Source organism: Epinephelus fuscoguttatus, linkage group LG17, assembly GCF_011397635.1.
Source record: "Epinephelus fuscoguttatus linkage group LG17, E.fuscoguttatus.final_Chr_v1".
Lineage (NCBI taxonomy): Eukaryota > Metazoa > Chordata > Actinopteri > Perciformes > Serranidae > Epinephelus > Epinephelus fuscoguttatus.
Genome location: NC_064768.1, coordinates 29,051,750 through 29,066,336, shown reverse-complemented (window position 1 = coordinate 29,066,336; position 14,587 = coordinate 29,051,750). Strand labels below are relative to the sequence as shown.

General features: G+C 40.5%; 1 protein-coding gene across 1 annotated transcript; it reads right to left on the bottom strand.

The window, feature by feature from the left end:
* Positions 1 to 8,000: 8,000 nt before the first annotated feature.
* LOC125904944 (zinc finger and SCAN domain-containing protein 31-like) lies at positions 8,001 to 14,521 on the bottom strand. The gene is made up of 7 exons (XM_049602639.1): positions 13,689 to 14,521; positions 11,561 to 11,674; positions 11,165 to 11,317; positions 10,892 to 11,017; positions 10,693 to 10,725; positions 8,951 to 9,106; positions 8,001 to 8,854 (listed from the first exon to the last, which is right to left on the bottom strand). Exons 1-7 carry the CDS (start codon positions 13,876 to 13,878, stop codon positions 8,211 to 8,213), a joined length of 1,416 nt encoding a protein of 471 aa, XP_049458596.1. The 5' UTR covers positions 13,879 to 14,521; the 3' UTR covers positions 8,001 to 8,210.
* Between the last annotated feature and the right edge of the window lie 66 nt (positions 14,522 to 14,587).

Genomic DNA, 14,587 nt, shown 5'->3' with positions numbered 1-14,587 from the left:
TTCTTTCATTCTACTGAATGGCCAAGCTGTAATCTACGGTAAAAACGAAACCATGTGCACTGAAGTGCTGTGTTGTTTTTAGAATTTGCTAAATAAGATTTTAGCGGTCTGCATCTTCATAAAGTTGGTGCCAAAATAGAAGCGGCCTTTTCTTCCAAATGTGAGAGAATAAAAGATAATGGATACCAGATCGGTGTGTGTGTACACGTTGTGTTCCAGTATCCTCTTTGGTGTATTGGTGGCAGAGCTTCAAAAGTCCCCATCTCCTCATTACGAAACTGGAACAAACTGGCTTTGCCAGAGAATGTGAGGGTAGCTAACAAGACCAGTCTGTACGTGCATGTCTGTGTGTGGGTCTCAGTCTCCTTCATATTCAACACAGATCCGAAAAAGAGCAATCTTGCCAAGCCACACAACCCCATTAACTCAGAGGGAGGGACGGACAGAGCGAGGGAGGGCGAATGAGAGGGAGCAATTCAGTTGGATGGAGCCTTTCTGCAGGCCTAAACTTTGAGTCTAATGGACTTACCATTTATAAACTTAATATGAAACACAGCCTAACAATCTTTCTGCTCCTACAGCCATGGAGTTGACATTACAGATTTGCCTCAAAGGCACAAACAAAGAATGACGTTCGGGAGGCAAAGTACATAAACAAACAACCAATGTTTTGTCTATCCCACTTGCTCACACTGGGGATGCTCTCGGGAACGTAGCCAAAAGATGTTTGCAGAGCAGATTTGTGCATTTGGCAAACAGAAATAAGTCTTTGTATGAACAGTCAGTGTATGTATTTCTACATCGAAAATGTAATTTTATTGTGTTGGTCTAGTCTGCACACATCAGACAACTATTTCACATCTGTCTGTCCTCAGTTGCCCTTCCTGAGGTTTCTTCCATTTTCCTCCCCCCGTCTTACTGGGAAGTGTTTTTCCTTATCCACAGTGAGGAACCAAGGACGTGTCATATGTTGTGAAGCCCTCTGAGGCAAATAGTGATTTGTAATGATGGGCTACACAAAAAAATTGGATTGAGCTGTTTATGTGTGTTTAAAGTTGTAATCAGGACCCAAGAGTGTGGTCAAGCATGCGGAACAGGCATGAAAACCTTTACGCACAGTACAGAGTGATCAACACAAACTAAGCATTCCTGAACACAAGCAGCGTGACAGTCTGACAACAAAAGCTGAAAAATCTACTTTGTGATGTGCTTTCATGAGGCAGGCACAGCTCGAATGTCTGCTCCATTAATGCTGAGCTGGGGCTTCTACAGCAGTGGGACACTAGAGGAAAACATACAGAAGGTGAACCTGATCTCACCACAACAACAAGAGGATGCAGTCGAAATAGTATCAGAAATACCCACAAATAAAATTCCAATACAACCCGAGCTTCACTTAATGTGAGAGAGCGCATATGTGTACGTGGAATTATGCAGCTTGCACTGACCTCTGCTCTAACCCTGCGACAGGATGCACTGTGTGTAATATAATCCCAGTCCAGAAACACAAAGGCCAGCGTGTGTGTGTGTGTGTGTGTGTGTGTGTGTGTGTGTGAGAGAGAGAGCTTCTTGCACAGACAGCAGCATCTAGAGATATCAAAGCTTTTAAAATCAAAAGAGGGTGATCTGTATGAAAGCTTTATTGTCCTGACATTACACGTATGGTATGCAGACCGCGACATGCTATCCATTAAATGCTCTTAGTGAATGGCAAACAGAGGATGAGTCATTAACGTCACATGGCTCTGAACTAATGTAAGTAAAGCAACACACAAAAAGACAAACAGATGAGAAATCACCAGTGTCAGTCTGTGAAGAAGAAGCTCATGTTGATTTGATGTTAATTTTCATTTGTTTCTAGTCATATCCAAATAATCTATTTATTTAACTATTGTATGGAATTTGTTCTTAACTTTAATTTAATTTTAAATCAATTTTTTTTGGATGTGTGAAGACCAGTGTTGGTGTCATGGTGTCCAGGACCATTGACTTTGTCTAGTAAAGTGACAGTCATGACTCATTTGTGGGAAAGCCCGACAGTAGAAAATTTGAAGATAAAAGAAATAATTAATTATACTGCCCATATTTTACTTGTGCACAAACAAACGTTACATGGTGCCCAGAGGCTACTAGCCATTAATAGCATACTGCTGAAGTATGCATCGTGGACACATCAGAAAAGCCCCAAGCAATTTAACACAAACAAAACAATGATATGCCTTCTTGTATGCTTGACCTTCTGCTTTCATTGAGCGTTTTCACATAAATGCCTCCTCTTCAGGCAGGACCATAGCCTGCTAAGGGCACACTGCATGCTCCAAAGCGACAGGATGCCCTCTGGAGGACAAACAGTGGCTTTTGCCAAAACTGACACTCCTGTCCCTCTGAGTGGGACTATTTTTGTCCTTTTGTCTTGTTCTGTCAGCAAGCACTACATAGAACAATAGAGAATAGAGAGGGGGATCTAATCACACACACATTTCCGTTTGTTGCATGCCTGTCCGGAAGACTGGTCAGACCGGGACAAGCCACAGAGCTGCACCATCAGTGACCCACTTTGAGTGACGTCAAGTTAGTCAAAGTGTTACAGGACAATGCCTTACTATAACCGCTTTGACAGCCAATTCTGAACAAACACTTAATAGCCTTTATATCTACCTATATAGTCAACCATGCATCTCTATGTTTTATTACAAATGCAAAGTCACTTACTCATCCCTGCATTCTTTATGATTTGGTGGGTTGGACGTCATTGACCACTCGCCGACAACCGCGCTGGTATATCTTTATCTATAAAGCAATATTGGGCAAACTTCCAACCTATCTCTGCTCCCTTCTGTGTGTCAGCTCTGGTAGTTACCAGCAACAGATCTGGGGAAAACTGCATTTTGTACTCTGCACCTTGGACATGGAACAATCTCCAAAAAGATCTAAAATTAGAAACACTTATATCCACTGATGAATTTCAGGGCATCATAAAGAATATGGTGACAGAGATGTGCGCTTGTTTTTCTTGAGAGGCCACTACATTTGAATAGTTGTTGTTTTAATGTGGATTTTTGTATTATATGTTGTATTTGTTGCATTTTAAATGTGTTGATTGGCTGCTACCTCGGCGAGGTCTCGCTTGTAAAAGAGATTTTCAATCTCAATGGGACTTCCTGGTTAAATAAAGGTTAAATAATTAAATAAATAAATGTCAAAGCACTTCGTTTTTGTTTTATGTTCTTCTCTTTTGTTATGTTTCATACTGTTGTTTCATGTATGATGCTAAAATGATCATCAGTAAGCTAAACTTGTATCTCTCTGTACAATGTACTGTAATATTTGAAATATGATCCAATAAAAAATGAAGCACTTTGCTGTAATTACTTCAATAAGTGCAACTGTTTTCATTCGATCAAATTCAGTATACAGTACAGGCCAAAAGTTTGGACACACCTTCTCATTCAATGCATTTTCTTTATTTTCATGACTATTTACATTGTAGATTCTCACTGAAGGCATCAAAACTATGAATGAACACATGGAGTTATGTACTTAACAAAAAAAGGTGAAATAACTGAAAACATGTTTTATATTCTAGTTTCTTCAAAATAGCCACCCTTTGCTCTGATTACTGCTTTGCACACTCTTGGCATTCTCTCCATGAGCTTCAAGAGGTAGTCACCTGAAGTGGTTTCCACTTCACAGGTGTGCCTTATCAGGGTTAATTAGTGGAATTTCTTGCTTTATCAATGGGGTTGGGACCATCAGTTGTGTTGTGCAGAAGTCAGGTTAATACACAGCTGACAGCCCTATTGGACAACTGTTAAAATTCATATTATGGCAAGAACCAATCAGCTAACTAAAGAAAAACCAGTGGCCATCATTACTTTAAGAAATGAAGGTCAGTCAGTCCGGAAAATTGCAAAAACTTTAAATGTGTCCCCAAGTGGAGTCGCAAAAACCATCAAGGGCTACAACGAAACTGGCACACATGAGGACCGACCCAGGAAAGGAAGACCAAGAGTCACCTCTGCTTCTGAGGATAAGTTCATCCGAGTCACCAGCCTCAGAAATCGCAAGTTAACAGCAGCTCAGATCAGAGACCAGATGAATGCCACAGAGTTCTAGCAGCAGACCCATCTCTAGAACAACTGCGCGGAGGAGACTGCGCAAATCAGGCCTTCATGGTCAAATAGCTGCTAGGAAACCACTGCTAAGGAGAGGCAACAAGCAGAAGAGATTTGTTTGGGCCAAGAAACACAAGGAATGGACATTAGACCAATGGAAATCTGTGCTTTGGTCTGATGAGTCCAAATTTGAGATCTTTGGTTCCAACCGCCGTGTCTTTGTGAGACGCAGAAAAGGTGAACGGATGGATTCCACATGCCTGGTTCCCACTGTGAAGCATGGAGGAGGAGGTGTGATGGTGTGGGGTGTTTTGCTGGTGACACTGTTGGGGATTTATTCAAAATTGAAGGCACACTGAACCAGCATGGCTACCACAGCATCCTGCAGCGACATGCCATCCCATCCGGTTTGCGTTTAGTTGGACGATCATTTATTTTTCAACAGGACAATGACCCCAAACACACCTCCAGGCTGTGTAAGGGCTATTTGACCAAGAAGGAGAGTGATGGAGTGCTGCGGCAGATGACCTGGCCTCCACAGTCACCGGACCTGAACCCAATCGAGATGGTTTGGGGTGAGCTGGACCGCAGAGTGAAGGCAAAGGGGCCAACAAGTGCTAAACACCTCTGGGAACTCCTTCAAGACTGTTGGAAAACCATTTCAGGTGACTACCTCTTGAAGCTCATGGAGAGAATGCCAAGAGTGTGCAAAGCAGTAATCAGAGCAAAGGGTGGCTATTTTGAAGAAACTAGAATATAAAACATGTTTTCAGTTATTTCACCTTTTTTTGTTAAGTACATAACTCCACATGTGTTCATTCATAGTTTTGATGCCTTCAGTGAGAATCTACAATGTAAATAGTCATGAAAATAAAGAAAACGCATTGAATGAGAAGGTGTGTCCAAACTTTTGGCCTGTACTGTATGTGATTATTATAATATTCACTGATGAATCACTTATTCTAAAATGTAAAGACTTCGTGAAAAAAATGTAATAAATGACACAATAAATGCATAATATCACAAGTTACCAAAGTTCTGTCTGATAGTCATAAAACAATTGCATCCACTGTGGTATAAAAAGAAGGACAGAAAGCAAAATGTAATGCTTAAAACCTGTATCCAGTAAATATTTGGTTTTCTTTCTTATTACAAATAAAAAATCAAATCTTCTATTTATTGATACATTGGCTAATTGGATTGTTCTCCTCACAAATTACTCCAATTTACGAGTCAAGCACACACACTAACTGGTAATCTAACAAAAGAACTTGTGTGACTACAATGATAAGAATAAGATTTAAAAAAATGAACCTTTTTTGTTGGTGGTGCATGCGTCCACTACAATGCCCTGTGTATCCCCTGCCTTTAGGTCCCCACACTGTCCATAACAACTGTTTTAAGCTTGTGGAAAGAGTCTAATTCATGCACACAGCTGGAGACTTTCGAACCAGCACCACCTGCTATTTTAGTCTGACAGCCTTTCTTATCTGGAGCAACAGGTGACTGCCCACAGCTGCCCCGGAGAAAATGTGCAGGGAGCTGAAATAGACAGCTGACAAAGCAAACTCCCTGGGTAGAAAATCGGCCTGCAGTCAGTGGGATCGGAAACATGTTGTCTGAATCGTTTCACCAACTTTAAGAGCCTTATAATGTGGTGGCGTTACACTTTTAAGTGCACGAGTTAAAGTCGCTAACTAGCATTAGCAGGAGAAAGGGAGTTAGCCACCCTGTTAACCTAGTAGCTATCCAGCTGTGCTCACCAGTCCATCAACACTGGAGACAGCAACAGAGAAAAACACCGAAGAAAACACACGTACAACCACGTTAACACTGATTTGACATGAAAGTGAGCTTTTTAAACAAACCAAGTTAACGTGAGGCAACAGGTGACATGACGTTAGCATGCTTTTTACGTTTACGTTATCTAGTTTGTGTTAACTGGTTACCGCTAGCTAACGTTAGCTAACTTGTCAGTGAACTGTATGAACGTTGGCAAACCTGAGCAGCATTAGCTTTACCATTACACCTTTATTCTTAACATTTCAGCTACTACACTGGTTTTAGTCACACTGGATAAATGTAGCTGTCTAATGTTGGTAAAGTTAAGCTAAAATGAGCAGTCAGTTTGACACAGGGTTGACTAACGTTACACATAAACACTCACAAGAACTAGCGCTGCTCGTTTTAACAAAAAGTGACACAGGCGAGTTAATGTTAAATGTTAGTTAGATAATGTTACCTGGTCTTGTATCTTCAACACAGCCATATTCCCCGTGTAAAACCAACCAAACGGAGGCAGCAACTCGCCCCGGAGTTACTGTAAATTAACCGGGAGAAACTTCAATGAGGATAGGCTCTCCGGAGCGGAGTCAAACGGCGTCCCCCCTCTTCCTTCCTGCCGTGGACACTCACCGCATCATGGGACAGAAATGACAAGACGGGAAAGTTGGGACCAAAATACAGCAGTCATAGCATGAGCCCTGCAAACACTAACACTAACTTAGCTCATAGACACAGTGACTGACTGGAGGGACAGTCCAGTCAGCAGGAACAATGCCAAGTCCCGAAATTCCCAGCTTTTTTTCTTGACATTTAACCCCTCACCATGTCCTACTTCACTGCAATCACTTCATGATACGTTTAATTCCCATAACTTACAGTGCAATTGTCCTTCAAGGTATCACACAGAAAACTGATTCCCTTAATAATAGTACAGTAGGCTATATCACAAATAACCCTTTACCTTTTGACTGCAATCTTAAAATTAATTATATTAGTGACGTCATACCAGCCCATTGACAACTTGTAGTGTCAAATACAAATACAAGGGGACAGTCCACAGGTGGGATCAAGTCAATGTTTTGCAAGTCACAAGCAAGTCTCAAGTCTTTGCACTCAAGCCCCATGTAAAGTCAGGCGAGTCCCAAGTCCTAAACTTTGAGTGTCAAGGCCTTCACAAGTCACAATGCACTCTTTGCCAAATGTAGATAATGGATTTATGGCACATTTCCCCCCCATACTTTTTCATCTTTGAGCATGGAGGGAGATAACGTGTATTTTTAAGTCAAAAGGCGAAAAAGTCGAATCGCAAATTTTGCACTTTGCACTCAAGCTCCAAGTTAAGTCAGGTGAGTCCCGAGTCAAGTCCAAAGTCAAGAGTGAAAAGTCCCAAGTCAAGTCCTTTACAATCATAATGCACTCTTTACAAAATGTAACAAAAATCACAAATGCTTTTTAGAATTTGTATTTGTTCAACAAATTTGTAGTTGTGTCTCCACCTGTAATTTCCAATCCGCATGTTTTGCATACAATTTGTTTTTTGGACAGGATCGAAATTATCTTTGGTATCATTTCTCCAACTGGTGCTCAGTATGTTATGTTAGTTTTTCATGGTTCTGCCCTGCAACTTAACAGGATGCTGTCCAATTGGTTCAGATAAAGTGGATCTGGGAAATTAAGTGTTGACCTGCTGGGAATGAATAGTGTTAATGTTATTTGATTTAGTAAATGATTGGTAATAAATTGCTTCATGGCACATTTTTACCCCCAAACTTTTTAATCCTTGGCCACAGAGGAAGACATGTATTTTCAAGTTGAAAAGCTCAAGTCAAATCTAAAGTCATCAAATTTTGCACTTTGCACTCAAGCCCCAAGTTAGGTCAGGTGAGTCCTGAGTCAAGTCCCAAGTCAAGTCCTTTACAAGTCATAATGCACTCATTACCAAAGGTAATGTCATTTTAACACGTTTGACTTGAGTCCACACCAACAATTGCATTTTGTGGTGGTTATATTTTGATCATTTGTTATAGTCACAAACCTGAACTTGAATCTAAGCTAGGTCTCACTCCCAAACTGGTGGTTTATTTAAAAGTACACACAGAAGACGGTTTAAATTTTATTAATTCAAGTCTACAAAATTGCATACAATGATACACAATTAACACCAACAACCACTGGGGCTGAAGTATTTCTCCTCCCATATGTACACAACTGGAGTGGTATCTCCCACGTAGTCCATCAGGAAACAATAATCACAGCCCTTTTCGATTCATTTAGGACGTCTGTAGGAATCCGCTCGTGTAGTTTTTGAGACTATGACGTGACATTTATACCCTTTGGTCTATGAAATCTCTTATGTTGTATCAGACGGAAGCTACAAGAAAATTGTTTGCCACATATACCACATTTGTATCTCTTTGCATGGAACTGAAGGTGCTGGAACAAACTGTCCGTGGTCTCTAAATGTTTTCCACAGATTCCACAAATACAGGTTTCATCCACTATATGTGATACCGTGTGTCCCCTCAGTGTGTACATGTTATGGAAAGTCTCTCCACATGCTTTACAACGATAAGGACCTGGGGGATTCCGACTGACAGATGGTTGTGTTGATTTCTTACTCAGAGAGGGTGAAGATTTTTTCACATGCTTTTTCCTCTTTAAACTAGAGCCAGGTGTCGTGCGCTGAGAGTCCTCAGCTGGCTGCTGTATTCCACCAACTCCACTGTAAGGCTGTGTTTCCAGAGGTTGATTTGAAGAATTAGGAAGATGATGTTCCTCTCTGCTTTGCACACTGTTGATTTCACTGACATCTTGAATACAAGTGTCCACGCAGACGATGTTGTATAATGGTTCTTGGGTGTGATCTACCTCCAGACTCATTTGACTGTTGCCTTTCAGCATTTGCTTGCCTTCGATCTCCACTTGCACAGAGTTCTGCCACTCAGCATGACTCACTACGGATAAAAGAAAAAACACATTCAGTTGTTTGTCACACAAGTTTGTACATGTACTCAAAGTAAAGTTATGCATGCCAAACTCTTCCACCAGACCTTGTCTACACATTCCCTGTTCTTCCTCTTGTTTCACTTGAAGCAGCAGTGAGGCCTGGTGGTTCTCCTGGTTCAGACTGCTGAACTGCTGGCTCCAGGTTTCAGGACTCAGGGGTACCTCCTCCTCAAAGGCAGAGACAGAGGGCTGATTGACCTCTATTGGGGAGGACAGAGAAATGAATTACATTGCATTAATACTGCCAAATATCTGGTTTTTGCAGTCAATACTCCATCAAACTATTTATTTATAAGCCTCAGTGACTGTAAATCAGTGGCTGTACCACCCCTACTGCCTGTCAACACAGCACACTTTTGGTTAACTGAAAAATACACTTGTTTTTTTAAAGGGTTGACTAATTCACACTGATTTTATTCCTTCACACATACAAAACATTTGTTCTCTGCTACAAAACAACACTTTTCACAGCAGTTTTGAGCAAACTCAGCACACTTGTGGCAAGGACAGTCAAGACTGTGCTTTGAGTTACAGAGGGCACAGTCAAAAAGGAAAGAACCTTTTATTATGATGTATGATTATCTTATGTCCCGGTGTTTTTTAGAGTAAATAACACACTTGCTCAGTGAATCTTTAATCTGTTTTTATAATCAACATATTCAAGAGTGTTTTCCTCCAGAGGGCTTAGGTGTCATGCAGCCATTGATGGGGGTGGGGGGCATCATAACAAAACATTACGCAATGATTTGGTTACCAGCAGAACACTTATATCTCTAGCATGTAATTATTATGATGCACAGAATTCAGATGGAGGGCAGGAAGTGATAAATCCATATACTATACAATGGGAATAAAGGAATGTGACCACATAGAAGGGTTTGGATGAACCTGCAGGGAGCAGGTATTGTCTGAAAATTGAGTACTGGATGTGATCCATACAACTTGACCAATTTGCCCAGATTGTCTTTAAAAATGACCTCATCCTTTAGACCTCCTAACGTTATTAACGCTACTTGGCAGGGCGATGAAAACACACAACAATCTAGCGGACTCTATTGAACCATGACTGAAACAACCGCCAACTTGTTTTTTGGCTAAAAAGGAAAGTGTCTAGTATAACTAGAGTATGACTGTCTTTTATATTTCAACTCTGTACATGGATGCACTGCTGTCAGGCTAATGTTCCTAGCTAACGTTAGCTAACTTGAGCTACTACTTTCTACCCACTAGGTCAAAGGCCTTAGTAAAAAATCTGGATTGTGGCTAAAAACGCAGAGGAGCTGTAGTGCATCCAACTTGAGGCATGTTTAACTCGATGCTTTAATGTTAATGTTTGAGGTTAGTTGACTCCACTCCTCCAGACTGAAGATGGGTTTCTGATTCACATCTGCTGTTGTTTCTCAGTTTGTTTTTTACGTCTCCCCTCTACATCCTACTATTTGAGACTTAATGTGGCCTTTATTTTTCCCCAGTTTGATCGATTGGAACAGCCGTCAACAGCACAAATCATTGACAATGTGCAGTGTTGATAGTCCTGGTCTCTAGTTGCCTGCCCTCCAGGACAGCACACTGATGTATGACATCATATGCAAAGAAGCCATTGTTGTGTTATGGATTTATTTTTTTACCACTCTGGGCCGGTAGCCCATCTGCATAGTGCATTACAGCTCACCACTTGGAGCGATAGTATAAAATTTAACATTGCATATTATGAATAAATTACAGCAACCTCATTCCAATAATTAAGCATTTGTAAACAACTGTGGGTCATACATTGGAAACTAACCTGTGTCTTGGCTTTGCTGCAGTATTTTAGAGCCTGTGAAGTAAAAAGACACTGTAGTCAGTAACGACTTCTGGTCAGAGAAAACAACAACATCACCAGTATTACTGGTGATGGCACTGCTACACAGCTGTTATGCTTTTACAACAAAACAAAGGAATGCTCAAATAACACCCTGAGTATTCCAAGACATTGTACATACCGTGTTGTTTAGATATGTGTATCTCAAAGTTACATCTCCGATTGATGATCTTTGTGCAGTATGGGCAGTGCCAGTGACTTCTGCCCTGAATCAAGTCTTCGCATGTACATGGTATGACAAATTTTTCTGCAAAGAGAACAAAAAGCCTACTTACTACAAGCAACACCTAAAATGACAGGATACTTAAAAGAACATTGTTTAAGCTAGTAAACTTGAAAACTGCTTGAGTAATAAGTATCATCATATTTAGATTTCCATGTTAATAAAACTTACCAGTGCCGTCCTCATTAAAATGGACAGCATTTAGATAATGTTTCTTTATCAAATGTGTCTCAGTGGCTTGAATTCTCCTCAAGCAGTAGGGACAGTCGCCAATGGCTGCAAACTTTATAAAGTCGGTGCGTGAAGTGAAGGCCCACTGCCAGTCTGGGAAACAAAAACAGGATCTAATCAAGTAATTTTACAGAACAATATGGTATTTAATAGAATGAGAAAATGTGAAAATGATTGAAATGCCTACTTCCCTGGAATAACACAAACAACAGTGTGAGCAAATAATTAGTGTTGTGTCATTAATGGAAAAGCAAGCTGTAACTAACAGTTATATCATGTTTTCACAATGTAATGAATGACCTTTTTGTGAAAATTTATTGTCAGATTTAGTCCTACCCCTGGAATGGAAGTGCGATGCTCTGGTCCTGGACTTGGGTTTCTCAGGCCTTGGACTTGAATCTGATGCACCTGAGCTGGCGGCAGCATGGGTACTTTTGGTGGCTTGACGTGCTGCAGAGAAAAAAGAAGAACATAAGAAAAAAGTGTTATGTTGTATTAAATAAAAGTTGTCATTTTCTTGTGAAGATGATGGTGTTGAGGAAAACAGAAATAACAGGAAATCTGGCAAGTGCCAACACTGGTTCTGACATCAGAGAGCTAATGAACAGATTGCCTATGATATGACACCATGGTCACAAAATGTCAAGTTGTTATTGGCTGCTGGCAGATGCCCTCAACGCCACACGATGGCACTGAGGTGACATTATTCATGAAAATTAGGGGAATAACGCATTTTTTAAAAACAGGTCAATAGATCTTTTTCACAGCAGACATCTTGGCTTGACAAAGTGAGAAAAGGCGTGGGTGTTACACATGACATTAACAATTACACTGCTCTATTCAAGTCATGACACAAGCCAGCATGTACAATATCGGGACTCTCACACCGAAACAGCTAAATAGAATTCAGCCATCATTAATTCAATTATTTACAACAGAGCTGACTGGTGAGATGTTTTACTCAGTGACATATTCTGTGTCGATCATTAAATCTGGCAGGAGTGGCATGAATCTATATCTACAGGGTTTTACATTGCCCAAATGATGGGAAGCATCACATCAATATGATATTTTGCAACTGCGCTATCAGTCTATTGTGTCTTTTCACTAACACATAAGCAGTTAGGCAATAGGTGCAAATAATGACTCGATAATGAGAGTAAGCAGCGTGAAAATTACAGATTTTTTGAGGCTTTGTTTGATGCATGTATTTGTCTGACTCTGCAACTAGGCCTTCTAAAATCTGCACACTGTATAAGCCTTTTTCATGGAAGACGTTTTGACATGTTGCAGTTGTAACAACACAGGTGTGAATCATCAGATGAATGATGGCTGAATTCCATTTTGCATGCTTTGATTTCAGGATTCTTGTATCCTGCATGCTTGCTCACTGCCACTCTCACTGGAGCACCTGAATGGCAAAGAGCCACCGTTAGTGTTATTAGTAACACCTGCAGGTAATGAGCTCACAATTTCTATTTGATCACACAAATGCACAGTATAAAAGGTGTTGCCATGGCGAACCACAAGAGGGAGAGAATATTTGCCATTTTACAGTCAAATTGATTATTAAAAATATGTCAACTAACTTTACAATGGTTCTATTTTCAGTGATGTGTTGTTGCGGCATATTCCAATTCTTAATACCACTCCTGGCTATTATGCAGTTGTTTTTCTACCGGCCTGTAATTAAAACAGCTGGCATTAATATTTTCCTCACAAGTATTCCGGCTGGTCCCGCCCTACTGTTCTGTGATTGACGAGGCCCTATTCTGCCCCTGATTGGCTTATTCTGTCACACTTCCGCTATCCCAACCAATCCAACCAACGAAGCCAACGAGTATTAGCCAATCGGAGTTAAGTAGGGCGGGTTGTACCTTCGCCATCCTAGAAACAAAACCCAAAAAAATGGCGACGTAAACTGTAGATGGTGATGCTAGCTTGGGCTCGCAGTGAGAATGACAAACACCACAACATTATCCAACAATATTTTTAAAAGTACGATATTAGTTAAAGCAAAACCCACAGAATTAGCAATATTTTTAGTGTCTTCGGTGTTGCCAGGAAGTGTGTAACGTTAACTAACGTTATCTAATGATCGGAAAAGCTAGCAAGCTACAGTTAACGTTAGCTAAATAAATGCTGCGTCCGAAATCGCATACCGACGATTACACATAAACTTTACACCCAATGCGTGTATTATCGTTATACATACTTATTTTACGAAGCAACTGACTTAACAAATACTCGCAAAGCTACCTAGCTACAGTTAGCTAAAAGTTATAACGTAACCGGCTTAGTTGCCACATTGTTTGAATCGTATGAACGTTAACAGCTCCAGGACATAATTTTTAGTTTTATTACTATCAGGGTGAAAAGAGGACATTCACCTAAAACGGACTCCGATCAATTCAAGGATTTTGGATTTAAAACTACATTTTCTTTCTCGTTTGGATGCACCAACCTTCTGTACGCGGTGTCTTGGCTTTGAGGATGATGTCCAACAGAGAGCGGTGGCGGTCGTTTTCCTCCTTCAGACGGGAAGCCTGCTCCTCGTAATCCGTTATTGTCTTTTCGATAGCACCTAAAATGTCAGAGGCGGCAGCATGTAGCCGCTCGGAGACAAACACTTTTAGCTCCTCGATTTGACCCATCTCTCCACCATTTGCACTTATGTTACGCCTCCGCCCGAAAACATACACATGGGAACCAAGGAAGTCAGCCAGTCAAAATAAAAGCTTGCGTTTCCGTTTATGCATTTCAAAGTAAAAGCCCTTTGATGAGCATCACAGTGTGCTGTTTTATAATAACAAAAACAATAATAATAATAATGATGGTAATAAAATAATAGTAAGAATAATACTAATATAAAATTCAGGGAAACACAGGTGAGTTGTCCTTCACCCAATGGCACATTAAAGGGAAACAGCACTTAAATTAAGATTAAAGTTAGTTATTTTCATGGCCTAGGAAAGTTCACTCAGTATCCAAGAACATAAGCTACCCTCTCACTCTCAAAGCCATAAATCAGAGAAGGAAGTCTCAAACTTGTGATGTCATAGGGAGTAAAGTCTGGAGCTGCACTTGAACTTGAATGAAGCCTGATTTTATGAACCCACCAAATGTTTGTTTTCTTTGTTATACCCAAATGAGCTCTATCTATTGTAGTGTTTTGATTGTTGAAACAGAAAATGTACCCATATACTCAGAGCATTCCCCTGGGTACGCTCACTGTCATCTATAACATCTTTTCCGATTCATTGTCTACGGAGTAGCTTCTGACTTATACCCTATGACATCACAAACTTACTCTAGTTTATGGATTTGGGAGATTGTTGTTTGTGTTTACTAGTATTTTTGGAC